Source organism: Fusarium vanettenii (assembly GCF_000151355.1).
Source record: "Fusarium vanettenii 77-13-4 chromosome 8 genomic scaffold NECHAsca_17_chr8_1_0, whole genome shotgun sequence".
NCBI classification, from domain to species: domain Eukaryota; kingdom Fungi; phylum Ascomycota; class Sordariomycetes; order Hypocreales; family Nectriaceae; genus Fusarium; species Fusarium vanettenii.
This window is the reverse complement of record NW_003315868.1, coordinates 309,444-333,858: the sequence shown is the minus strand read 5'-3', so window position 1 is coordinate 333,858 and position 24,415 is coordinate 309,444. Positions and strand designations below refer to the sequence as shown.

Below are 24,415 nucleotides of genomic sequence, written 5' to 3'. Positions count from 1 at the left end.
ATGAACATGCATGAGCAAGAGGAAGAATACGGGTGACCTCTCACCGTCAGGCTCCTTTTATAGACGGCCATATGCCTCGTGTAACCAACAGCAACACTGATCCAGGAAGCCCGACATGTTGAGATTGTTCAGTATTGTATTTGTGGTTGAATAGACAGTTTGCGTTTAGATGTTTGTCATTTTGTCTTTCCCCTTTCAAACAGGATGGCCTCTGCTACCATCCGATCACGCTCACCATCTATTACTGGGCATAGGCAGATGTGTCATCACCAACAAGTGAACGTGTTGTCTTGAACCCCATGTCGTTGTTTGGCAGCAATCTTCAGTACGCGTAATCAACGGCACGCAAGACCACGTTTTACAGCCGGTTTGACTCATATCGTCGACTAGTTGCTCACGAAGTATGATGAACGTTTGATAAGCGCTTGATCAACGCTTGAAACGTATTTGCTGAGCTCTGGTAAACCCAATTCCTTCGTTCAGTTGACATGTGTTTGGGAGGCCCCCTATTGGCTCTCAAAGCAAACTTCATACGGCAGCAATCGTCAGTTTACTTACACTGTCACGGATGGCCTAGACCAAAGCTTGTCAATCTTTGTTCATGGCCTGTGATGAACTCAAACGGCGAGACACCCCCTCACTTGGCTTAAGCCACCACCAGCTCCCAGTCTCACTGCGTCGGTTCCAGCCGTCCTTCAAGGCTTTTTACAGCCATTCTCTTTAAATGGGCTGAGCATGTGAAATAAACTGGCGGCGGCACAAAATCTTATTGTTGTTGCAAGGTTTCTCCCAGCCCATCTTCTGGTGCCTATTGGCTACCCCAGCGGGTAACCCGGATCTCCCGGATAACTCGGATACGGAGTGGAGATACGTCACAACCTTGTTTGCCATATCAACTTCTAGACCCCTGTTTCCATCGTTTCTCCATCTTTGTTCGTCATTGTCGCAATTGATCAGCAAACATGGCGGGTATCTCGGGAGATGGACTCGTTTTCAAGAGAAGACGCGTGGCACAGGCTTGCCAAACGTGCCGGGCGATGAAATCCAAGGTGAGTCTAACACAAGCAGTCCAAACAATAGCTGACCTGTTAGTGCGACGGAAAGCGACCCGAATGTGGCCGGTGTTTGGGTTATGGATTCACATGTTCCTATGCCAAGGGCAGGTCCTGGAATCCAAGTTTCGGCACAGAAAAACGCGATGCCCCCAACGTCGATGTTGAAGAGCTTCGAGATACCATCGATCACTACGAGGAACTTGTTGGTAGGCTTCTCTCTGACTCTTCTCAGAAGGATTGCCATGTCAAAGAGTTCCAAGAAGTAAAAGAACGAGCAAGGCGGGCTCTGGATGGATTCACACAAGACACCGATGCCGGCCCCTCCACACAGCCAGACCCCAACCAGCATCGGTATCTTGGAGAAGTGAGCGACGTTCATTTCTTTAATCTGGTCAAGCGTTTCTTGCAGACGAGCCCAGGGGTCGAGCAAGACTTTGACAGTTACGAGCAGGAGGGTGAAGTATCAGTTGGTAAGAGTAGACCGACTGCTCTACCAGAGCCAGATGAGGCGAGAAGACTATGTGAGGTTTACTTTGAGACGATTCATCTGGCGTATCCCTTTATTCCCAAGTCTGTGTTTATGGAGACATGGGGTGGATTTCAGGGGCCCTTGAGTGAAACGCATCACAATTCCACAGACTTGGCCATTCTATGTGAGTATCCTTCTCATATCCTGGCTCTACTGACCTTTTAGATGTAATTTGTGCCATTGGGTCATATTACAACTCGTTCCCCGGCCGAGACTCAAGCACAAGCCACGAGCACTACTTTCGATACGCCGTCATTCACTCAGGGAAGCATCATTCGATCAACCAAGTCACATTGCTGCTTGTGCAGTGCTTCTATTTCCTTGCAATTTGCAAGACTGACAGGTAAGCTCATTTCCAATAATCAGACATGTCTAATGGCTACAGTTGCTGGATTGCATTGGGTCAGGCAGTTCGCATAGCCCAGAGTATTGGACTACATGTTGAATCAAAGACTTCCAAACCTCGTGGACCTGTCGAACTTGAAAGACGGCGAAGAATATGGCACTCCATCTACGTTCTAGATCGTCTGCTATCCCTCCAGCTTGGACGTCCACCGGCTATACATGATGGAGACTGCAGCGTGCCCATGCCGTCCCGACGAGGGGACAACGACATTGACTGGACTTCGAATACTATCGACCCTATTGAAGGACCGTCGACTGGTGACTACTTTGTCGCAGTTATCGAGTTTTCTCGCATTGTTGGCCGTGTCCTGAGCGACATCTACGGACCAGCACACGAGAGGCCAACAACTGAGATGATGATATGTACGCAGGTTCTGGACCGACAACTCGTCGAGTGGAAGATGAATCTCCCTCGGAAGCTTCGATTTGATCTTGGACATGCATTTGATCCCAGTGTTGCTTTCAGAAGACAGGTAAGTTGAGACCATTGTTCCCCGTACTCACTAACACGCCAAGCGAAACATGCTCGCCATTAAATATCACCATCTTCGCGCACTCATCCACCGACCATACCTCTGCTATCCTCTTCTCCGACAACTTGACGACTCATCTGTGGCATTGGACTGGCCGCTTCTGACTCTTTTCGAAAAGACATGCGCCAGTGAAGCACGAGAGACTGCCCGTCTTTTGCATCACGTATCTGACGAGAAGGACTTGGTCCACGAGTTTCCCTGGTGGCAGATGATTTCATGTCTGATATGCGCTGGCTCTATTCTGCTTGTTTCGAGCATCTTTGTTCAGCCCCCTATTGACGACCACAGCGTTTTCGACAGCGAAGGTCTTCGAGATGATGCCGAAACGTGCCTCAAGATGTTTGAAGCGCTCAGTGCCAACTCAAAGAGTGCAAGAGTAGCAAGGGATATGATCAAGGGGTTGAAGCAATGCGGCTTTGAATGGAAGAGTGAGTACTCCCGACCAGTCAGTTCTTCGCTAACACATTCAAGAACACACCAAGCAACTCCAACCAGAGATCACACAGGCATTGCAGTCTAATGCGATCCAATTGCCCACTCATATGCCGGCCCTTGAATACGTTGGGTTAGAGGGAGATTTGGCACTGGAACAAACTCCAACGCCACAAAATTGGCCAGCTGAGATTATCGATTCCATGGCTTGGTCGTCGCAGTTTTTTGGGGCGACACAGGGAGAGGGGCCCTAAGATGTGATTGTATGATAGCCTGTCAAATATTCAGTGACTTTAATCATGTCTTCATCCACCAGATGATTTACACACTTGATGCATTGTCGACCCTGAATCAGGGCCGAATGACACTGACTTGGAGACCCTGTCAAGTGTTGCTGACCATCATAGGATTGGTCCTTGAGAAGTCATGGGTAAGAAGTCGTTCTCATCTCTGAGCTCCGCCTAAATCGAACATTCAGCTGGGGGCCGGTATAATAATTCCGAATACCAAATAACCAGTCATCCGTCCATGAAAAGCCGTGAGAATTCAATCACGGCTTAGCCATCTCCCGTCCGATATTGGTGACTCTTTATACCCTCTCAAAAGAGGGCTCATCTTTTCCATCAAGGTGGATTCCAGGCTGACGATAATCACTGCTCTACCAATAGCCGAGACTCCGGAGACAGGATTTTGAGAAGAGTTAAACCAGTGAAAGAGATTCGGCTCTATCGCAGCTCCAATCGCAGGACCAGCCTTTGATCCCACTCGTAAGACGCCAAATTCGGAAACCAATCTCTGTCAGAGGCCCAAAAAGCGGTGGGCCCAATAGCACGGAAACTAATATGCGTGGTCGGTGCGAAAAAAGTGTAACCCAAAGGATCACGAACCCCTGTCGCGTTACAAAACCCCCCTTTAGTAATCACATCTTACTTTCGCTTCTTCCTAAGCTTACGGTCTGTGATCTTTCAAAATCCCTCATCACAATCATCAAGATGTTTAAACGGCTTCTTCTGGGCTCGTTGCTGGTCGCAGCGTTGGCCTTGTTCTTTGCTCAGGACTCCCCGCAGCGTCCCACTCCCATTCAAGGCCGGAACAAGACGGCTCTGTTTCTGGTTAACGAGGAACATGGCCTATCCAACGTGCACATCGCTACGGCGTCAGCATTGCTCGAAAAGCACCCGGATATCGAGGTTCATTTTGCTTCCTTCTCCAAGATTGAGAGCAAGTTAGAGAGGATCTCGCATTTTGCACGAAAGCACAATCCCGGGACCCGAGGTGTCGTGTTTCACAAGCTTAGTGGACCCTCGTACGCCGATTCGATACAGCAGGTTGGAAAGTCACTTGACAACATTCCTCACCCGCCGGGTATGGCTGGCATTGATCATCTGTGTGAGGATATGCAGCTATGGATCTCTCCGTGGTCGGCAGAGGACCATTTCGCACTGTATCAAGAGATGCAAGCCCTCATCGAAGACATCGACCCTGCGGTTGTCGTACTGGATACACTGTTTCGACCTGGCATAGATGCAGCTCGTGACATGAACCGTCTGCATGCCATCATCAGTCCCAACTCAGTGGTCGATAACTTTCTGGGTGATCAGCCTTATGGCAGCATGTTTTGGAAATATCCAGCGTGAGTGGTTCACGTTATCACAGTACGCTTCTAACAGTTGCAGCATGTCGTCGGGCTTTGATTTCCCTGTCCCTTGGAGGAACCTCCCCGAGAACATCTACCTCAACATGAGATTCATCTACAGTGTCGTCATGACTCCTGGCCTCAGCGCCAAGCGAAAGATTCTCCGAGAAAAGGGCCTACAGGATCCAATCAACTTCTTTTCCATTTATCGACAAGATGCACCTTGGATCAGCATGACGACAGAGGGAGCTACTATCCCGGTCGATTATATCCCGCCCAATGTCACTCTTGCTGGACCAATAGTAGTCTCAGCCGCCTCAGCCGAGGAGCAAGACCCCAAGTTGGTCGAGTGGCTGAAGAAGGCACCAACCCTATTGGTCAACCTAGGAAGCTCAGTTTCTGTAAGTAGATCCCCCACGGGCAGACTATTCTAACAAAGTAGTGGTCAGAGAGACAAGCTTCCATAATGGGAGAAGCCCTTGCGACTCTTCTTGACAAGACAAACGTGCAGGTGTTGTGGAAGTTTAACAAGCACGGAGACTACTCGGACGACATCTTTGCGCAACTGAAGCCTCATCTTGACAGCGGTCGCCTCAAGATGGAAAAGTGGCTCACCGTTGATCCAACCTCTCTCCTTTCCTCAGGATACATTGCAGCCTCGGTCCACCACGGAGGAGCCAACTGTTACAACGAAGCCATCTAGTATGTCTAAGCCCCCAGAGAAGTCACCCGCTAACCCCCGCAGTGCTGGAGTTCCCCATATCATCATTCCCCTGTGGGCTGACCTATACGGATACGCTGCTCTAGCTGAAAACATCGGGGTCGGAGTCTGGGCATGCCGAGGTACCAACCCCGACTGGACTGTCGATCATCTAAGCCAGTCCCTCCTGAAGGTTCTTGACAGCGGAGAAGCAAGCTTATCAATGCGGGAAAAGGCCAAGAAACTAGCTAAAAAGATCCATGCCGGTGGGGAGGGACGGGAAATTGCTGCCAAGAAAATAGCTGAGCTGGCCTACGTTGCGAGTCATGAGGCTTGATGCGGAGTTCATTCGTATTATGTATAGTCATTATAGATGCCTAATGGCCGGGTAACCTTATCTAACTCGTTCCGCGACTACATCTGCCAAGCCATTCCCCGGTTCGTCGATCCTCCATACACCTTTGGTTTGTTCGGCTAGTAGTTGCCAATTTGTGCCTTCTGCGAGACGATGAAAGACTTGATGCTCGTCTCCGGGGATGCTGCTGAATAGCAATGGCTTCCACGTCTTTCCATGTCTCTCCTCTTCTCTTCTCTTTTGTCGTTGTGCTTCCTCAATGTCATTCTTTGCTGCAGACGCTGCTCGGTAGTTTCCTTTTTCAAGAGCCGAAATAACGTCCTTCCAAGCGTTCCGGGACTCCCGGTGGTCCTGTTCGTCAAGCGGATCGATACTTATCGGGACTGGGACGGCTGAGGCGTCGTAGGTTTCCAAAAGTTTCCCATCACCATCGGTTATCTTCCAACCCTCACTCCAGATTCCTGACAACTTGAAACATGACTTTTTGGGCGTGTCCTTGTGGTAAACTCGTGCCTCGAAATAGTTTCTCTTTCCTCGAAAGAAGCCTGTGCCGGAAAAGTTGATTTCTGATACGTATCCAGAACTCGAAACGATGCTGTATGTGCCGATGATTTCAGGATAAAGACAGGCCGACAGGAAGCCACGGACAAGTACATTTGGCAATGGCACCAAGTAGTCCTCGTCAAACTTGTCAACATGGATTATCGCGTGTCCGATTTGCTTGATATTGATGTTGCCGTTGAACGTCATTTCCACCCTCCCGTAACCATCTGCTCTTATGCCATGTTCCTTGCTGGCAATGTGCATTGCCGTGATCGGTGGGTGATGGCTGACTTGCTCGACAACCAGTCTAACCGTGCTATCCGAATCGGTCCATGATGCAAGAAACAACTCTCCAAGGAATGCATTCAGGGGCTTCTTGATGCTAACGTTTGGGGCACCTCCGACATAGAGTTGATTCCGTAGACCAGCTAGGAACATTTGCAGTATTGATAGACTGCGCCTAGCTGGATCCGGCTCGACTGCAGCAGCTGTAAATATTGATGGGCGTTGAGCCCAGCTGCCGGGGTTCTCAACAACTGAAGAGGGGGCCAAGAAGAAAGGCGGAGCAGTGACATTGGCAAGATCTAGATCTGATTTGAGGGTTGATAAGAACTAATTTGTTAGTTGGGTCGTGCAACGACATGGATCTGGATCTCACCTTGACGAGGTCAATAAACCTAGAGGATATCGACTTGTCTGCCTCGTGAACGGTTCTCTTGGTCTTGAGTAACTCCATCTTTGCGTTTACGTTTGCGTTTATCTACAGAATTTTCTTTTCCATCCCCATCTCACGCTTTTATCTGATTCTCCAACACGGAGGCTTCAACGTTTCGACTACACAGCCACAAACCCTGGTCAAACCGCCGGTGCAACGTTCTGCCGCCAGCCTATGAATGAAGCAGCCGGGATGTCTATTGGCCCGGACGGATGAATGGACCCTCGGGGAGTTGAGAAGCCGACAGCTAAAACCGGATGAGAACTAGCCGGGTAGACGCGTCAGCCTGAGTGGTGGATTTGGTTTCAGCACATGTCAGCTTGATGCATGGATTTCACATGTCAATTGTTTTCTCTTTTCGCTGTGATAAGTTTGGCTGGCCTCGATTTTGGTATTTGATAAATAGATGGCCTTATCTCGATGATTTTTGTAATTTTTTCTTGATCGATTTTGCCCTTGGGCCTCAAAGGCCTCAGACCCATTGTTGGGCATTAAATATTTTAGAGACCATTCCAGGCCTGTGAAATCCAAGTTGATAAGTGACAGAACCTGACAGATGACAAGTGGCCAGAAACTTTCAGCTTGATTATCTAGACAACGTTTCTAGTCAGCTGACAAAAAGACGGTCAACATGTCAATGGATAAGAGCAGCGAACCACGATGCATGCATTTACCACCTGCTTCTTGATAATGACGGTTCGATCTGTCTCACGCCACTGACTGCATGTAGGGTAAGAGAGCATGCAGCCAACAATGAGACCGTCGTCCAGTGAGTCGCAGTGACATTCTCAACTAACCTAGACTAGATGAACTGAAGTGGAATGAAATTTCAATAGAAGTGGGCACCTTGTTGGTTCGGCAGTTGACTTGACTCCACGTCCTCCGGATCCTCCGTCCTCCGTCTCCATATTCGCCTCCATCTCCATCTCCGCATCCTCCACATCCTCCACCCTCGATCCCCTCGATCCCCTCGATCCCGATTCATCCCCAGACCAGATTCGGCAATGAACAGATACTCAACTCGCAACCGAGACTCTATCCGTCTGTGGAACCCGAATTGCGCGTCATACGGATACCAGCAGATCCTTCAAACTCCAAATGACGTTATCACGCCCGCAGCCGTACTACCAGTGATAGACAAACGCACATGGCGATCGACCCTCGGTGATTGGATCTCCTGGCGGTCAAGATAAGCTTAATCATTGCTCTTGTCAACTGTCTCAGACGACGCGTGTGATTCAATCTCATCAACACAGCCACCTCAACCAATTTCGACCAATACTGACGCTATCTGGGTCTATCCGCCGATCGACAACTCTACAGACTATTACGAGCCTTGGCTGGGGAATTCCCCATGAAATAATGGATCTGGCGACGATCACGATAAGACTGGGTTTCTTGACGACTATCCGCAGAATGACGTAGAGCTTGCGAATTTGCAACAATTTGACCGAACACTCCGTGAAGCCGTCGGTGAAACAGCCATTAAGGTTGTAAATAGGCTTAAGTCAAAGTCCACCGTCCAACCGTGAACCGTCCCTTGGCGGATGCAGCTAGCCTGGAGCTTCCGTTTGTATCTGTGATCCTTCTCAACCAATGACGCGTCAGGTTGTACATTCCTGTGTAGACCTTGGCGATAAGAGTTGAGATTCAACATTCAAAGCCAAGACGTGGTGAAACAGACGCGGTGAGTCGTAATCGAGGGGCTTAGCAGTAGGATCGAGTCAGTGACCAGTAAAAGACGGCGTGTATAAGGCTGCAGATCACTCAGCTTGTAGGCGGCCAAGTACCGAGATCCACACGGGTGAGGCTTGAGTCTTGGCTGATCGTCCAGATACTGTACTGGATGCATTTTACTCTGCATGTTTGTGCACTGTCTCACTGAAGAGCAAACAGTCACAATCCGTCTCTTGGCGGCCTCCGAATAGGAATCCCTGTCCTACCACATGCCGCATGCAGGGAAGCCGACAGGTCGGGAGTCACAATTGTGCCCAACGGCCCGTGTAGCCATCCCATGGTTCGATTTGCAGTGTTTTATTCAGGGTACAGAATTTTCTGTCGTTTTTTCAAGCCTACGAAACGTCCATGCACTTGACCCATGGGCATGGTTTAATTACTGGGCTTAACCGAACGCCTGGGACGACTCCTTAACGGATCTGACCAGAGCCCCCGGCCGAGATTCGACAAGGGTTAAACTGTTCCCCGGCTTGGCACGGCACGTATCTAGTCTCCCGTGCGTCTCACCCTCTCTCACTGCCTCAATAGGTACGACTGGCAATATCGCCTCTTATCTTGGCGCAAGGGACCCCGGCAGTCTTCCTTGGCTCATCCTTGGCGCAAACAAAGCTTAGCGGCGCTGCGAGATTGACTGGTGCCCGATCTCTCGTGCAACCACATAATCTCAGATCTCAGACCTCCTTAACCCAGAAACATCCAATCACAACCTTGCTGCCCCCTCGTGGTCGAAGCCTGATAACCTCTGCCCAACTCACCCTAGCACAAAAAGCACAGAGCCTCATTTACCGACGGGAACCTCTTCCGGCTGCGGTGAGCTGCCGGGGCCGAACCGGGATGCGAGAGTTCACCGTGACAAGTCTGAACAATCAAGACACACAATCAGCGCCAAGTTCCACTTCTCCCTGAGCCCAAGACGAAACCGCAAGGGTGATCGTCGCCTTGGGCTCTTGGCGACGACATATGCTCCCGGCATTGCGTGTCGTCTGGCGGGGGTCTGTACGCCATGGCACAATAGATTCACTGTAGGTCCTTTGCACTGCCCCATGTCTTTCATCTCGCCAACTATTTAGATCTGGGGATGCGCCCTATGCGGTCCAGACCGTCTAGCCAGATCATCCAACTCATCATCGACAACATGACTTCCCTATTCACAAGAGAGCTGTTCACACGAGAGGCTCCTAACCAGGAGTTGTGCGAAAAGTATGCTCAGTTCGCCTCGCACATGGTGAGATGGCAGTTCAAGATTATCTATTGGGTCTTGTTTGTGTCCAATCTTTTGGTCTTGTTTGTGGCATCATGGACCTACATCAGGTATGTCTTGTGTTTGATTGTTTGTATTTTTCTAACTGGTAGCAGAGGTCAAGCAGCACTCGAAAAACTTGCCCACAACCCCGGACTTCGATCGAAACGTCTGCGACAATCCATGTTCATGTGTCTTGGCTGTGTCTCGGTCTCGACCGTCATTGTCGTCATGGAAGCCTACTCCATCCTTGCTCTTCAGTTCTGTGATGGAGAAGATCTCATCTCCCTCTACTGGTCCACCTGGACAATGATACAAATTGGATCTCTTATCGCCATGATGGGCATCATCCTTGCCCTTGCTCACTCGCTCAGAGGCCGACGCCATCCGTAAGTTTTCGAAGCATCCCCAAGCGACCCAGCTAATCATCCATCCAGACCATGGGCTCTTGCTCTCGGTACTCCGGTGCTTGTCATCGCCGGTGTCCTCCACCTGTTTCACGATTGCACCAAGAAGCGTGTTAAGAAGAAGCTTCAGCGCAACAAGATGGACTTTGACATTGGTCCTCCCATGAGTCAAGCGTAAGTACTATGATCTCTACACGAGGCTCAACTAACACAGACAGTAACACCATCTCGGTCAACCCCGATGAAGAGTCTGACTCTGACAACGACTGCAGAGGAGAAGTGGTTGGCCTCACGTTTGACGGAGGCCCAATCATCCGCTTCATCAACTCTGTTCCCGAGACTCTCCCAGAGCATGCACAGCTTCTTGGTTACTGTGCTGAGAAGCGACCCATCATTATTTGCAAGCGAGAGTCTGTGCAATTCTTGATGGACTCTCCTGCAACAGTTGCACCTTCGGTTCCCCCGAGCTGCCGCAAGGGAACCCCCTAGAAACCCAGCGTCAGACAACAGATTGACAGAACACAACTACCGACTCGTGGCGTTACCACAACACAGCCAGACTGAGAGAGGATCCGAGTTTACTCGTTGCACCTCGTGCTCGTCAGGCCTACTACAGAGTCACGATGAGCACCGTGGCGACGTGACGCCGAGCCCAGCAAAGCGTACAGCCAAGGCTGGAGAGGCACAGGTGGCACTCTATTTCTTTTACTGTTCACATGTATTTTGTATCGCCTACGGGCACTCGTCAGATGGATATTTCTTGGTCAGCGTTTCTTCTCTTCTCATTTTGTATTCTTTATCTCTTTGGCATCACTGGCATGGCGGTGGATGGGAATGGCAGCGGTTGGGCATGGGCCCTGGAGCGGCACTCCGGTCGGGCAGGCTTGGGACTGGTCGGTACGGAAAAGTGTTTAGATAGATACCCATAGTATACGTTATCCTAGTAAATAATTGTGATTTGCGACAGGCTGAGCTTTGAGGCTGATGTGAAGTATGAGATAACGGTGATACCGAAAGCTATGACCTTGGGTGAGCTATGCAGGGAGATGAGATGAGCCTGCGGATAAGCAAGTGTAACTCTAGACCCCAGTCAAGGAGATCCAGCATCCATGTAAGAGTTCGGCTAGCATAATACATAAAGTGACCTGATAATGCAGATGCATTGAAGCCGTTTTATGCGTACTGTATGCACACACTGTGCATGTACCTGCATCCACTATGACATCGTCAGTTACCCCTCCCCCTCACTCCGAATTCGCACCGTACTCCGATCGGCCAATCCATCCCGAGGCTTAGTAAAGAGCAGCTTTCTAATCAACACCATCAAATCTCGACTCAGCATCGCGACTCGCCGTTTGTCTGCCTCAAACATCATCATGAGCCTCGACAAGGTCAAGAACATCGTCCTGGTGCGTATTTACCCTACACCTGCTGTATTCCACTGACTGTTTAGGTCCTTTCGGGCAAGGGCGGAGTCGGCAAGTCCTCTGTCACTACCCAGCTCGCTCTATCTCTCGCTTCTTCAGGTCACTCTGTCGGCATCCTCGATGTTGATCTCACAGGGCCGTCCATTCCCCGCATGCTCTCCATTGAAGCATCCAAGGTCACACAGGTCCCGGGTGGATGGGCTCCAGTGCTCGTGCACGAAGCCGACGAGTCTAAAGGTCTAGGCAGTCTCCATGCCATGAGTCTAGGGTTTCTGCTCCCAAAGAGAGGCGATGCCGTTGTATGGAGAGGCCCAAAGAAGACAGCCATGATCCGACAATTCCTCAAGGACGTGCTATGGGACGAGACAGATTACCTACTGATTGACACACCGCCTGGAACAAGCGACGAACACATTTCCCTAGCCGAGACACTGCAGAGAGATGCCAGACCAGGACAGGTCGCGGGCGCAGTCGTCGTGACAACTCCCCAGGCCGTTGCTACAGCGGACGTCCGCAAGGAACTCAACTTTTGCACCAAGACAGGCATCCGTGTCCTTGGAGTCGTCGAGAACATGAGCGGTTACGTCTGCCCACACTGCTCAGAATGCACCGACATCTTTGGATCGGGAGGCGGAAAATCCATGGCCGAAGAGTTCAACGTTCCATTCCTAGGATCAGTACCCATGGACGCTCAATTCATCACACTCGTCGAGGAGGGAAGGAGGCCAACATATCCCTCAGGGACTACGGTCAACGGAAAAGACTTGTCCACTCCCCAGGGGGAAGGGGAGAGCTTGGTTGATAAATACCGGGCTTGCTCACTGTTCCATGTTTTCGAAGCAATCACTGACAAGGTGATGGCCAATGCCAGCAACGCGCAGACCTGAGCTGGATCCAATGTGTCATGCCCTAGCAGCCAAGCAAAGGATGGTCTGGTCCACAACTACGCCCCTTTCTCGGGCCGTCGCCAGTTTTGCACCACGCTCTGCATGTTGTCACGCCAGGTCAGCAATATTACGGGTCGGCAAGCGAGTCTGGGACACATCATCAAGGGGTCATCATGGTTCCGACCTGCATGCGCGACATTTGGTTCCGAGACGACACGAGTTCACGGTACCTCTCTACTAGAACCCGGCGTCAGGTACAAGGCGGCAGGCGGCAGCAAAACCGAGACGGAGAAGAGTCTTCAGGCCAATAGAGATGGAACCTGAAATAGAGATGACGAAATAAATTGTGGCCAAATGCAAGGATTTGGCCCTGCCCCGCAGAATTTTCACAGAAGCCAGTCAAACAAGTCCAGCCCTGAACGAAAAGAGAAGTGTGGGTGGCCAAGGTTGAAAACCTGAACCTGGCTGGTTGGGCATCACCAGACGACAGCCAGTAATGGTCAGGCCGGGAGCATTCACTGCAGCAGCCACTGCAGAGCCAATGCGACAGCCAGCAGCAGCAGCAGCATCCACTGAAAATATCCAACCACAGCCACCAAGTGAAGCCCCGGAACCCGGGGACTCCCCCCGGGGAACCCTCCCGCAGTTGCTTCCAGCGCCAACTTACCGAGCCTTGACCCTGGCACCTACGCACCGCCTCCCGGAGACCTTAGCACACCTTGAAATTTTGCTTCCTCACAAAACAACCCACCAGCCCCTCGATCAAGACCCAAAATTCTCTCACCGACTTGGTACATCAAAACTCTGTCTTCCATCGAGATTTTGAGTCTGCCTCTGTCAACTTTAACTCGTGCTCCCGTGGCAACCTCACGTCAAGCACTTTAAGACCTCACGCGACCGTCTGCCATCAACCATCAACATCAACCATCAACACATCAATGTCGAATAAACGCATATAATCTCTAGTCCAAAAGACACTCGACGGCCGTAATCGACCGTCACAACACTTCTCGGTACTCTTCTCTGGGCTTCTATGCGGCCGACGGATCTTCTGCGCTTCCTCTTCTCGCGACCTTCCAAGTATGTTCTCTGTTCACGACTCTCGTTCAAATGACTGACTTGCGCAGGCCCCGATAGCACCCCCTACAAAGACATAGCAGTCGACAAACGTCGACATCCTCCCGATTCGATCCGACCGAGTCGCATCCCACCATTCCGTCACAAAACTTCCACCACACCGTTTTCCACCCTCCTTAACGTCCCCTCGAGAGACGTTAGCCTATCCATAACTCGACCGATTGCTGCTGGCTCCGCCAGCATCTGACAAGTCCCCGTACCTGTGGGCCTACTCTCTCAAACAGACGCCGCATAGTCTGTTTGAGCGGCAGCTAGTGCTCCGCGGACTCTGCCATCTGGGCAAAGAACAATCGAACCTCGAGTTCATCCAGTCCACAGGATGTTTCCCTCTTCGGTTCCCAACAACTGTACCTTCTCGCCGGCCTCGGCCACTCCCCATCTGACCATCAACCATGATGTGGCCGCCGACCTCGACTCGACCAATGCTTTCGAGGGCCCCGAGAAGCTTCTTGAAGTCTGGTTCGCCCCGAGCCCGACTTCTCTGCCTCCAACTGCCCCCGTCAATGGTCTAAAGGCTGTTCCTGCTGATACCTGGGTCCCAATGCTCGACATGGTCAACTGCAAGGTTCTCTCTGTGCTTGACTCTGACAATATGGATGCCTATCTCTTGTCCGAGTCTAGCATGTTTGTCTTTCCTCACAAGATCATTCTCAAGACATGCGGCACCACGACCCTTCTTCTAGGACTCCAGCGTATGCTTCACATTGCGGCCAAGTACGGATTCCCATTCCACAATGCCAACTCTGTCAACGATATCCATGCTGCTGCCACTCCCTACCGCGTCTTTTACAGTCGCAAGAACTTTTTGTTCCCCGAGAAGCAGCAGGGACCCCATCGCAGCTGGAAGCAGGAGGTCAAGTACCTCGACGACATGTTTGACGGTGGAAGTGCCTATATGGTGGGCAAGATGAACGGTGACCACTGGTACTTGTACCTCACGTCTCCGAACCAGCAGGCCTTGACTCCTCCAAGGACCCCCGAGTCCGAAGTCAACGTTCCTGTGGCCAGGATCCCCGTCGGGACATCGTTTGGTACTGGCCCCAGCGGTCATCACGACGAGACGCTCGAAATCCTCATGACGGACCTCGATCCTGAGAATGCCAAGCAGTTTTACTTGTCGCATGCGAGTGCGGTCGCTAGCGATAAGTTGGCTGTAGAGGCCCAGGATGCCCGCAAACAGGCCATTCACAGCCTGGGCGGGCTTGATGCAGTTGACGAAGTGGACGTCTTCTGCAACGGGGATGAGGAACCAATGCTCGATTCTACCGAGGCTCTGACTACCGAGGGCCACGCTCTGGGAACTGTCGTGTCGGAGAGCTGCGGCCTCTCCAGTGTCTACCCGACCGCCGACTATCCTGACGCGCGTGTCGATGCCTACCTCTTCAGCCCTTGTGGCTTTTCTGCCAATGGAGTTGTTCCTCCTAAGGCTGAGGGGGCCGGGTCTGAGCATTACTTTACCGTTCACGTCACCCCTGAGCCTCACTGCTCTTTTGCCTCGTTCGAGACCAACGTCCCTGGTGGTCAGAGCGGACGAACCACGACCGAGATTATTGAGCAGGTTGTCAACATTTTCAAGCCTGGTCGCTTCAGCGTGACTCTGTTTGAGGCCAAGGCTCAGGCTCACAACCCTTATGGTATGGGTGACGATGACACCAAGGGATGGGCAGCCAACCGTCTGGTTGATCCTGTCCGGGGATACCGACGCATTGATCGCATTGTCCATGACTTTGAGGACTACGATCTCGTCTTTCGCTTCTATGAACGGGAGGGATGGGCCGGCACCAAGAATGCGCGAGTTGGTGAGCCTGCCAGCCCTACTCTCAAGTAATGTTTGTGTGTTTTGTATCGTATTGTTTACAACCAACTTTATACGTCCCTTTTCGGCTTGGATCGCTGGAATTGCTTGGATTCGCTTGGACGAGATAGTAAATGTATTGCTTTGACTGCTGCGCATGATATGACCCTTGCATACGTGAGCCAATTGTGAATGATGCCATGAAGCAATGGAACAGCAACATCATGTGACCCATTGAAGTCGAATTATACTGCATTTTAACCGTATTTTAACTGCATTTCTGATGCTATTTTGATGCTTTATGATGACCCTCCTCGCAAGTCCCAACGTCTGACCTGGTCCAAGCTCAGCCTTGCACGTGACCACAGATCCAAGCCAAAATTTTCTACAATTCTTCAGCCTGCACCAGCAAACAGCAACACCACAGCCAATTCACAACAACCGCCAAAATGCATCTCATGTACACCCTCGACGCCAACGGCAACCGCCTTTACACTCTCAAGAAGGTTGCCCACGGCCAGGTCACCAAGTCTGCGCACCCTGCGCGATTCTCCCCCGACGACAAGTGGTCGCGACAGCGCGTTACCCTCAAGAGGCGATTTGAGCTCCTCCTGACCCAGCAGAGTGAGTACCAGAAGTCTCGTAGGCTTTAACACAGCTAACAATCCGCAGAGGAGGAATAGACAACGGCATGGCGTTACGGTACGGCGTTTGGGACAAAAGTGCGAGTTGAGTGCGCCTCTACGACAATGGAGAGCGGCCGAGTCCTGCGATAGACGCGATCGAGTTATACTTGATTCATTCAATTCAATTCTAGTGCTTTCGCTTCGAGTTTACGCTGCGTCCTGCTCCCACGCGAATCTTGCCATTTCCTCCAGATCTGTGACCGCTCAGGAGGTCAGGGAGATAATCCTGGTCCATAATGTCCTTCTTTCTCTGGCGGCGCTGATCGTCCGACGCCCTTGTAAACTCCTTTTGATCCTCTGAAAGGATGAGACCGTTGCCCCAGTTGTTTTTTCCTCCTGCGTTCTTTGGTAGACGACCGTTTGCAGAGCCGTGGACAGGCTTGGGAACGCTGTAGACGTTGCCACGGTTGTTCCACTGAAAGTTCTTTTTGAGGTGGATTGTAAAGTTGCCGAACTGGTCTGTAGAGCAGCTAGCACGCATGAGTGTAGGTTGACCGCAAGAGGGACAGAACTGGCGGGTCATGTCCTTTGTGATCTTGAAGCAGCCGTGGCAGCGGAGGACCCAGTTCTTGAGGTGGGTGATGCGAGCGAGAGAGGGTGCGACGAGGTTGAGGCCCATGCGGAGGGCGACGTTTTGCATGGCGTAGTCGGAGGTGAGGACGGCGGCCTGGAGGGTCTTTTGGACGGGGGCAGAGGGGGTAGAGCCAGAGGTTGCGGCTTGTTTTTTCTTGAGGTTGGAGGGAGTGATCCAGCCGCCCTCATCATCGGAGGCGTCGGAATCGTCTTCGGAGGGTGTGTCTTGTTGCTCGAACTGTTGCTCAGACTCTTGCTTGGCCTCTGTCTGCTTCTCGACCTCGGTCTGTTGCTCAGTCGCTTCTGGCTGCTTCTCAACCTCTGGTTCGGTCGCAGGCACAGTCTCTGACTTTTCCTCTGACTTCTCTTCGGTCCTTGGCTGTTCGAGAGTCAACTTTTCGACCTCGCTCTCCAGTGTCGCTTCGGGTTCCTTAGCCTCCTCTCCCTCGACCGGCTTGTTTGGTGGCCTTCCATTCATCCCCTTTTGTCCAGGCTCACTCCTCAACCTCCAGTCGCCTCCATTTCGTTCAATCTCCAGTTCATACCCTAGAGCCAACACCTCAATATCAGGCTTGCTCAGAACAGCCAAGTCTCCTGTTTTTCGCGCAAATTCACGAATGACCTTGACACTGTCTGGCTTGGGCGATCGTAGGGTAACGAAAGGAAGTAGAGTCGTCTCTACCCGAGACCGTGTGGCTGCATCCTTGATTTCGGAGATGATGCAGGGGAGGGTGTAGAGCTGCTCAGCCTTGGCGCGGAGGGTATTCGCAGGGGGATCGTTCTTGATCAGAGGACCGGTATCAAGTACCAGGCTGTGAATGGGCTTCAACTCTTCTGAGGAGGCCATGATGATTTGATGGTGTTGCTGTTCCTCAAGGCATAGTTTGGTGATATTTTTTGTGTTGACGCGGGGCAAATTTTTACGATAAGATAAGATTAGATAAGAAATTTCTTTCTTTTTTCTTCATTTTCTTCATAATTATGGCACCTTGATAGACTCATAAATCGTCATAAGCAACAGCATAAAAAACAGGGTCAACTCAACATTGCATGATCTGATCGCGATCCCTCCCTGTCGTCAACTGCCGTCAATTAATACGACAATAACAACACCCATCACGTCAAATATACTTGCATCTCACAATTGACATGCCCAAAAACATGTTATCAATCAAACTGGTGTGTGGGGCATGGACCAGCTGAGCAAAAGGGCGTTGACACTTGACCTCGAAAATTTGACAAGGGCGCCAACGACATGAAGGGCGCGCTCTCAGTGGATTAATAATGGTCATTTCCCCCACGAACTTCTCCAAGGGTTCATTTGAGTCAACTGTGGCTTGCTCTATCCAGGTTCTATTCCTGCCAGGTGACTCAGGTGTCAATGTCGCCCTTTAGGAGCCGAAGTCGGATCGTGTAAGCGATGTCTGACAAATGCGCTAGACGATAGTTTGAGGCTGATGAGAGATGAAGTCGGGGAAGTGAGAGTATCGTCTGAATGAGAGGTAATGTCAAGAGATCACAAGAGACAAGAGATCGAGGCATGTCAATGTCTTGTTGAGCCTCACCCGACTTTTACGTACAAATTAAGTAGCAGATCCACGATGACCCGCCGTATTTACATGTATATTTACAGTGGGACTGCGGAGGACTTGGAGAATTCGGGGTCAAAAGCATCGACTTTGATGCTATTTTCCCCAGACAAAAGCTACCAGTAAGCCGGGTTAACGGTGCTTACAGAGCTAGATCTCACCTGTAAGCCACGTCCATCAATTTGCTGCGATTCGCTCCCGATGATGACTCCCGGGGTCCGATGTCACCATGCGCCCTACAACTTGTCAACCCGTGGGTCAACCATTCGATGGGTCGTGATGGGTCGCGTCACAACAGGGCGCACAAGTTGACAAGTCAAAGAGTATAATAAGAGCAGCTGTTGTTCTGCCTGATTTTCTTATCAACTTTATTCATATCATCAGTATCACAGGCATCACAGAAACATATCACCATGATCGCTGAAAAGTCCCTCCCGACCTTTGTCGACTCTCAGACAAAGCTCCCCATGACGCCGCCAGAGTATGACCACATTGGCATCCGGCGAGGCGGAACTTCTCACCCTTGGGGATTGGCTTCGAATGCTTTGTCGATTTTGCGTGCTCGGGCCAAAAAGACCGAGGTCAACGTCTCTATCAATGGACACTTCAACTCCAAGGTCTACACCACCGACTCTGAGGTCTCTGGAAACGTCACCATCTCTCCCTCGAGGAACATGCAATTCGACAGAGTCGATATCTCTCTCATTGGATCAGGAGAGACTCGCCGCGATGGTCCCGATATCACACACTTGACGACTCATCGGTTCCTCCGGTTGGAGATGCCCATTGATGACGACGAGTACCCAGCAAACCACGTCTTTGAGGCTGGCAAGGGTTACACTTTTGCTTTCAACTTTAACATTCCCGCCCATTTGACCTCGCAGGCCTGCATCCACAGGATCGAGTCGGATCATGTCTGGGAGAAGCACATGTGTTTGCCCCCAACTGTTGGAGGCTGGGAAAAGGACGATCTGGCTCCGGAAATGGCGCGCATCAGCTACAGCATCAAGGCTTGTGTTCTGAAAAAGTCCAAGCAGGGTCCTGTGGTTATTTCCGAGAGCTCTCACCCCATCAATGTGATGCCTTCGACTTTTGAAGAGCCACCCCTGAGCATCACCAAGGGCGACGACTTGTACGCTCTCGAACGAACAAAGAATGTCCGCAAAAACATGTTTTCAGCTGTCCAAGGACGCATCTCTGCTGTGGCTGCCGAGCCTGCCGCCATCCACCTCAGCAAGGAAGGCCACGAAGCCAGCCCATCTACGATTCCTGTCAGCCTCACATTTGAGCCATCTGCAGCCGATGTCATTCCCCCGCAGTTTACTTCAGCCTCTATCAAGATTCAGGCGCATACCTGGTTCCGCGATCAACCGATGACTCGTCTACCAAACCTAGGCGGACAGACCGACAACTTTGCATATCCCGCATCTGTATCTCTGCGAAAGACAAAGGCCAGTGTGGAGTGGACGCAAAATGTCGACATGGAGCAGTCTGATAAGGGATCGCCAATCTTTCACACAGCAACCATTCAGGTTCCGTTCAAGCTGCCAACAGCAGACAAGATGTTTATCCCTACCTTTAACTCATGCATCATCGCCAGAGCTTACACGGCTCGACTGGTTCTGGAGGGCGATACCAAGATGGAACTGACGGTTCCGGTGCAGGTGGTCATGGACTGAGTCTATTCTGATTTGCATCATTTGGCGCTTGGGTTTGATACGGAACGAGTTAGGATGGATTCAAGATACCAGGGAGCATTCATTTATAGAAAAGTTGATTGGTTTGTTATTAATAGTAATGAGATTGTTTGTTACCCCGGATTCGTCGATCTCTGCATGAACCTAGAGGAGTCTTTAGTGACTGTGAATAATGCCAAGTGAAATGGGACAGTGGAGAGCTGCAGGTGTTGTCTATTTCGACGTCGAGGTGAGGAGTGGGGAGGTGAATTGTGATGGCACCTGTTGGGTGTCAGAAGCTGTCGTTTTGCCAGAATCAGGGGATTGAGTATGTGAATGGACGCGTTATCTACGGATAATCCATCTTCTTGAGCAGTGGGGGTTCTATGCACTACCCTGGAGGAGGGAGTCAACGAGGCTCATTTGCGCAATGGATGAAGCCTGACCAAGATGCAAGCCTGATGGGTACTTGAGGTTGGAGCACATGTTAAATGTACGGATAAAAGTAACTTTGGGCATCCAAGAAACGTTGTAACTCTGGGAGCGTAAACGTGGCTACCTATGTCAACACACGGGACGTTAAACGCGAGGTTCGGTCGCGATAACGGCATCGGAGAATTTTTATCGCAACCTGGCCACGCTAGACGATAAAAAATGGCAAAATAGACGAGCTGAGCTATTCAGAAAGACACTATCCAGGACTATCCTCTGTCTCCTTACACAGCCAATTGAGATCAACTCGTCGCCAAGATGAATACTCTCACCATGCCGGTACACGCATGCAGGTCATCTCCGACCGCCAAGAGATGCTCCAGATTAGGCAGCTCACATGAGAGGGGAACCTAGACAAGCATAGACTAGACAAGCACAGACTAGACAGACTAACAGAGCACATGTAAGAGATTTAGTAGTGAGAAATATAGATTGCAGGGACTATTGGGCACCTACAAACTCTGCACATGACGAGGATCCCTTGTGAAACACCCACCAAGTCGGGGTCAGCCGTGTCTCGACTCATACAATTCCATTAGAAATTACATGGTATCATAGATCGATGGTGAGTGGGTAAACTCTACTCCACAGGGTCGTCTGGCCAATACGAGAGTCTTGACCAACTGGAAGCATTTCGATGACGGATATCAAGGCCTGCGGCTCTCCATAGGCCTCCACCAGGTAAAGATACGCAGTAGGGCCGGTCGCAGCGGATGCCGAACCACCGACAGCCTCATACAGCCTGTATGCATGAGATGCTGCAGTGCGACGCCTTCTGGAAGCCTCGGTGCGCGACCGACGGCAGCTAGAGCAGCAATTGCGGAACCGTAAACCCGGCTATTACCTTATGTTTATTGCGCGGGTCGTGAGTAGCCAGCTGTAACCCCTGCAAAGCGCGCAGTTTACGCAAGTGGCTTAGCTAACTTGGTTCTGGGAGTTTGACTCTCGCAGCGACGAGTAATGCTGAAGCTCGTAAGGTGCAAGCTCTGCTCCGTAAGATGTAAGGTTTGCGTCTCTGACTGAGCAGATTGACTATGAATCGTACCATCTGCCAAGTTATCTGTCTCTCTCTGTTCTTGGCTGTCCAGTATTGTAGTCACAGGAACACAGCCAAGATACTCTCTCAGTCTCGCCTCTCTGTGTCTCGCCACCCAGTCCTTGCAAGATTCTCTACAGGCTCTGCTTACTGTCAATGCGCTAAGAGATAACCACCCCTTGTCCACTGCCCACTGCCACTGTCCACTGTCCCCGTACCCACACCCTAGCGCTGCTTCGAGAACAATTCGAGCCCTGCCGAAGAGATACCAAGAACATCGGGCTTTCCGGTAAAATTTTTCGGAGGACTACTCTAGAGAGCGGTCGTAGGCCCGTCTTGGCTCTCCAACAATCGGACGCACGTCGCCGGTTCTCCCGGTCTTGCTCCGTCTCCCCTCCGTCTTGGCCCCGAATTTTCTCTCAAAATGCCCGACATGGTCCGCTCCGCATTCCCTCAGTTGCTCGTACGTAAAAGATCCAGTCGTCTCCTCAACCCAATCTCTCATGTCTGCGGAGAATCTCAAGACAAGAGTATGGAGACCTGGGGACGAGGAACCCACCGTATGAGTCGTTCGTTTCCCCTATTTTGCCGCACAGCCGGACTTCCCCAGGCGTGCCCGTGGAGAGTGGTGAAGCCCCGTCCTCGGTGGTTTCGGTGACACATCGCAACCCGCCCGCAGCCAAGCAGAAGTCGAGTTGAGGCTCTGTGCTGGGAATGCCGGTCCCGCATAACGTAACGCGAATCCAGGCTCTAAATGGTGATCCACCTCGATGTGCTTCGACTTCGGACAACCACACAGATACGTCGGGATCCGGCACCTCGAGAGCATCATTATGTCGGACGAGGTCTGTGGGGACCGTTGGGGTCTGGGGTATGTAAGCTTGAGGGGATTCAGGGATCTAGTCTGGTCCTGAGGATGCCTCCGTCGTCACCTTCTAGACTGTAGCTTGGTGGACCATATTGACCCACTGATGCTTTGCTTGTCGGCGTCACTCTCGGGTCCTCCTCTCATTCTCTCTGCCAAACTCTCGCCTACATAACGCCTCTCTTCCCCCTCCTGTTTGCCATTGTTCATCCTCATCACTACTCTTTATCCTTCAACATGGCCGACCATATCAACACCTCTGCCAACCAGGCCAAGTCCGACAACAAGCATGAGCCTGTCCCGGACATGTTTGACAACACTGCCATTGGCGAGATGTCCGAGTTTGAGGAGAGACGTGACATGGAGAAGCAAAAGGCTGCCGAGGGTAACGCTCACTTTCACCGTCTTGGATGGAAGCGTTTGACCGTTGTCCTCATTGTCGAAGCCATTGCTCTCGGATGTCTCAGTTTACCCTCTGCCTTTGCCACCCTGGGTATGGTTGCTGGAACCATCCTCACTGTCGGTATTGGTCTGATTGCCATCTACACCTCCTACGTCGTCGGTCAGGTCAAGCTGGCCTTCCCTGAAGTCTCTCACTATGCCGATGCTGGCAAATTGATGATGGGCAAGTTTGGCTATGAGCTCGTCGGTGTCATGTTCTCCCTTCAGCTCATCTTCCTCGTCGGCTCTCACTGTCTCACCGGAACCATTGCCTTTCTCAACCTTTCCGACAATGGCGCCTGCTCTTTGGTGTTTGGTGTTGTGTCTGCCATTATCCTCCTCATCGTCGCTGTCCCTCCTTCTTTCGCAGAGGTTGCCATCCTTGGCTACATCGATTTTGTGTCTATTGCCCTCGCTGTCGGCATCACCATTATCGCTACTGGTATCAAGGCTGGTGACTCTGACGGCGGTTTGTCTTCCGTCGCCTGGTCTGCTTGGCCCAAGGATGACCTGAGCTTCACTGAGGCCTTCATTGCCATCACCAACATTGTCTTTGCCTACTCCTTTGCTGTCTGCCAGTTCAGCTTTATGGATGAGATGCACACTCCCCACGACTTTGTCAAGTCTATCTGGGCTCTCGGTCTTATTGAGATTGCCATTTACACTCTGACTGGTGCTCTCGTGTATGCCTTTGTCGGTCCTGAGGTCAAGTCGCCTGCTCTTCTGTCTGCTGGTGACCTCATCTCCAAGGTTGCTTTTGGTATCGCCCTCCCAGTCATCTTTATCTCTGGTTCCATCAACACCACAGTCGTCGCCCGTTACATTCACGGCCGTGTGTACAAGGACTCTGTCATCCGTTTCATCAACACCAAGATGGGTTGGATCACTTGGTTGGTTCTCATCACTATCGTCACGATCGTTGCTTGGGTCATTGCTGAGGCTATCCCCTTCTTCAACGATCTTTTGTCCATCTCCTCGTCGCTCTTCATCTCGGGCTTCACCTTTTACTTCCCTGCCATCATGTGGTTCATGCTCATCCGCAAGGGACCTTGGTACTCCAAGGCCAACCTTCCTCTGAGCATTGCCAATGGAATCATTTTCATCATTGGCATGATTGTTCTTGTCGGCGGCACATATGCCAGCATTGACGACATTGTAAGTCTCTGTCTTTTACTCTAATGACCCCGCTAACCAGACCAGATCATCAAGTTCCGTAACGGCGATGTCCGTGGAGCTTTTACATGTGCTCCTCTTGCTTAAGCGATGATACCAATTTGTTTAGCGTATAATTGATGTTTATTGACTCTAATAATGTGTCTGTGACCGACTCTGACTCTAACTCCGTGAATAATTCCGTGACTCGGCGTGTCCGTCGGCGTTGCCACTGATCTTGCCGAACCCACCTCATGTGTCTTTACGTCATAAGCCACCCAATGAGAATTTGCTGACGATCATTAAATTGTCTCGCGATTGGAGCGGAGATTGTGATGGACATGGGTCATGGCATGTAATGCAGGGGTGCAG

At 51.2% G+C, this 24,415-nt stretch overlaps 10 protein-coding genes across 10 annotated transcripts; 8 read left to right on the top strand and 2 right to left on the bottom strand.

The window, feature by feature from the left end:
- The first annotated feature begins 957 nt into the window (after nt 1-957).
- NECHADRAFT_101171 (uncharacterized protein) lies at nt 958-3,265 on the top strand. The gene is made up of 6 exons (XM_003047032.1): nt 958-1,049; nt 1,093-1,708; nt 1,750-1,927; nt 1,970-2,462; nt 2,506-2,950; nt 2,994-3,265. Exons 1-6 carry the CDS (start codon nt 963-965, stop codon nt 3,206-3,208), a joined length of 2,034 nt encoding a protein of 677 aa, XP_003047078.1. The 5' UTR covers nt 958-962; the 3' UTR covers nt 3,209-3,265.
- Nucleotides 3,266-3,946: 681 nt separating this feature from the next.
- On the top strand, nt 3,947-5,627 carry NECHADRAFT_95258 (uncharacterized protein; the record flags this gene model as incomplete). Its single annotated transcript, XM_003047031.1, has 4 exons — nt 3,947-4,587; nt 4,625-4,991; nt 5,090-5,292; nt 5,336-5,627. 4 exons carry the CDS (start codon nt 3,947-3,949, stop codon nt 5,625-5,627), a joined length of 1,503 nt encoding a protein of 500 aa, XP_003047077.1.
- Nucleotides 5,628-5,684: 57 nt separating this feature from the next.
- Nucleotides 5,685-6,924, bottom strand: NECHADRAFT_83356 (uncharacterized protein; the record flags this gene model as incomplete). The annotated part of the gene is made up of 2 exons (XM_003046856.1): nt 5,685-6,800; nt 6,847-6,924. 2 exons carry the CDS (start codon nt 6,922-6,924, stop codon nt 5,685-5,687), a joined length of 1,194 nt encoding a protein of 397 aa, XP_003046902.1.
- Nucleotides 6,925-9,775: 2,851 nt separating this feature from the next.
- On the top strand, nt 9,776-10,776 carry NECHADRAFT_83355 (uncharacterized protein; the record flags this gene model as incomplete). The annotated part of the gene is made up of 4 exons (XM_003047030.1): nt 9,776-9,951; nt 9,997-10,269; nt 10,318-10,461; nt 10,506-10,776. 4 exons carry the CDS (start codon nt 9,776-9,778, stop codon nt 10,774-10,776), a joined length of 864 nt encoding a protein of 287 aa, XP_003047076.1.
- An 887-nt stretch (nt 10,777-11,663) lies between these two features.
- On the top strand, nt 11,664-12,980 carry NECHADRAFT_101170 (uncharacterized protein; the record flags this gene model as incomplete). The annotated part of the gene is made up of 2 exons (XM_003047029.1): nt 11,664-11,696; nt 11,741-12,980. 2 exons carry the CDS (start codon nt 11,664-11,666, stop codon nt 12,599-12,601), a joined length of 894 nt encoding a protein of 297 aa, XP_003047075.1. The 3' UTR covers nt 12,602-12,980.
- Nucleotides 12,981-14,057: 1,077 nt separating this feature from the next.
- On the top strand, nt 14,058-15,566 carry NECHADRAFT_46268 (uncharacterized protein; the record flags this gene model as incomplete). The annotated part of the gene is made up of 1 exon (XM_003047028.1): nt 14,058-15,566. One exon carries the CDS (start codon nt 14,058-14,060, stop codon nt 15,564-15,566), a length of 1,509 nt encoding a protein of 502 aa, XP_003047074.1.
- Nucleotides 15,567-15,982: 416 nt separating this feature from the next.
- Nucleotides 15,983-16,186, top strand: NECHADRAFT_46070 (uncharacterized protein; the record flags this gene model as incomplete). The annotated part of the gene is made up of 1 exon (XM_003047027.1): nt 15,983-16,186. The coding sequence occupies one exon, from the start codon at nt 15,983-15,985 to the stop codon at nt 16,184-16,186; it is 204 nt and encodes a 67-aa protein (XP_003047073.1).
- A 160-nt stretch (nt 16,187-16,346) lies between these two features.
- Nucleotides 16,347-17,639, bottom strand: NECHADRAFT_46258 (uncharacterized protein; the record flags this gene model as incomplete). The annotated part of the gene is made up of 1 exon (XM_003046855.1): nt 16,347-17,639. The coding sequence occupies one exon, from the start codon at nt 17,637-17,639 to the stop codon at nt 16,347-16,349; it is 1,293 nt and encodes a 430-aa protein (XP_003046901.1).
- Nucleotides 17,640-18,848: 1,209 nt separating this feature from the next.
- On the top strand, nt 18,849-20,060 carry NECHADRAFT_46030 (uncharacterized protein; the record flags this gene model as incomplete). The annotated part of the gene is made up of 1 exon (XM_003047026.1): nt 18,849-20,060. The coding sequence occupies one exon, from the start codon at nt 18,849-18,851 to the stop codon at nt 20,058-20,060; it is 1,212 nt and encodes a 403-aa protein (XP_003047072.1).
- Nucleotides 20,061-22,687: 2,627 nt separating this feature from the next.
- NECHADRAFT_46145 (uncharacterized protein) lies at nt 22,688-24,151 on the top strand (the record flags this gene model as incomplete). The annotated part of the gene is made up of 2 exons (XM_003047025.1): nt 22,688-24,046; nt 24,092-24,151. 2 exons carry the CDS (start codon nt 22,688-22,690, stop codon nt 24,149-24,151), a joined length of 1,419 nt encoding a protein of 472 aa, XP_003047071.1.
- Nucleotides 24,152-24,415: the final 264 nt, after the last annotated feature.

Excerpts from the sequence above, each read along its gene's own strand:
- NECHADRAFT_101171 (XM_003047032.1), top strand. The coding sequence starts at position 963 with ATGGCGGGTATCTCGGGAGATGGACTCGTTTTCAAGAGAAGACGCGTG. Across the intron at positions 2,463-2,505 it reads GTGTTGCTTTCAGAAGACAG|CGAAACATGCTCGCCATTAA; the intron begins GTAAGTTGAGAC and ends TAACACGCCAAG. Across the intron at positions 2,951-2,993 it reads ATGCGGCTTTGAATGGAAGA|AACACACCAAGCAACTCCAA; the intron begins GTGAGTACTCCC and ends AACACATTCAAG.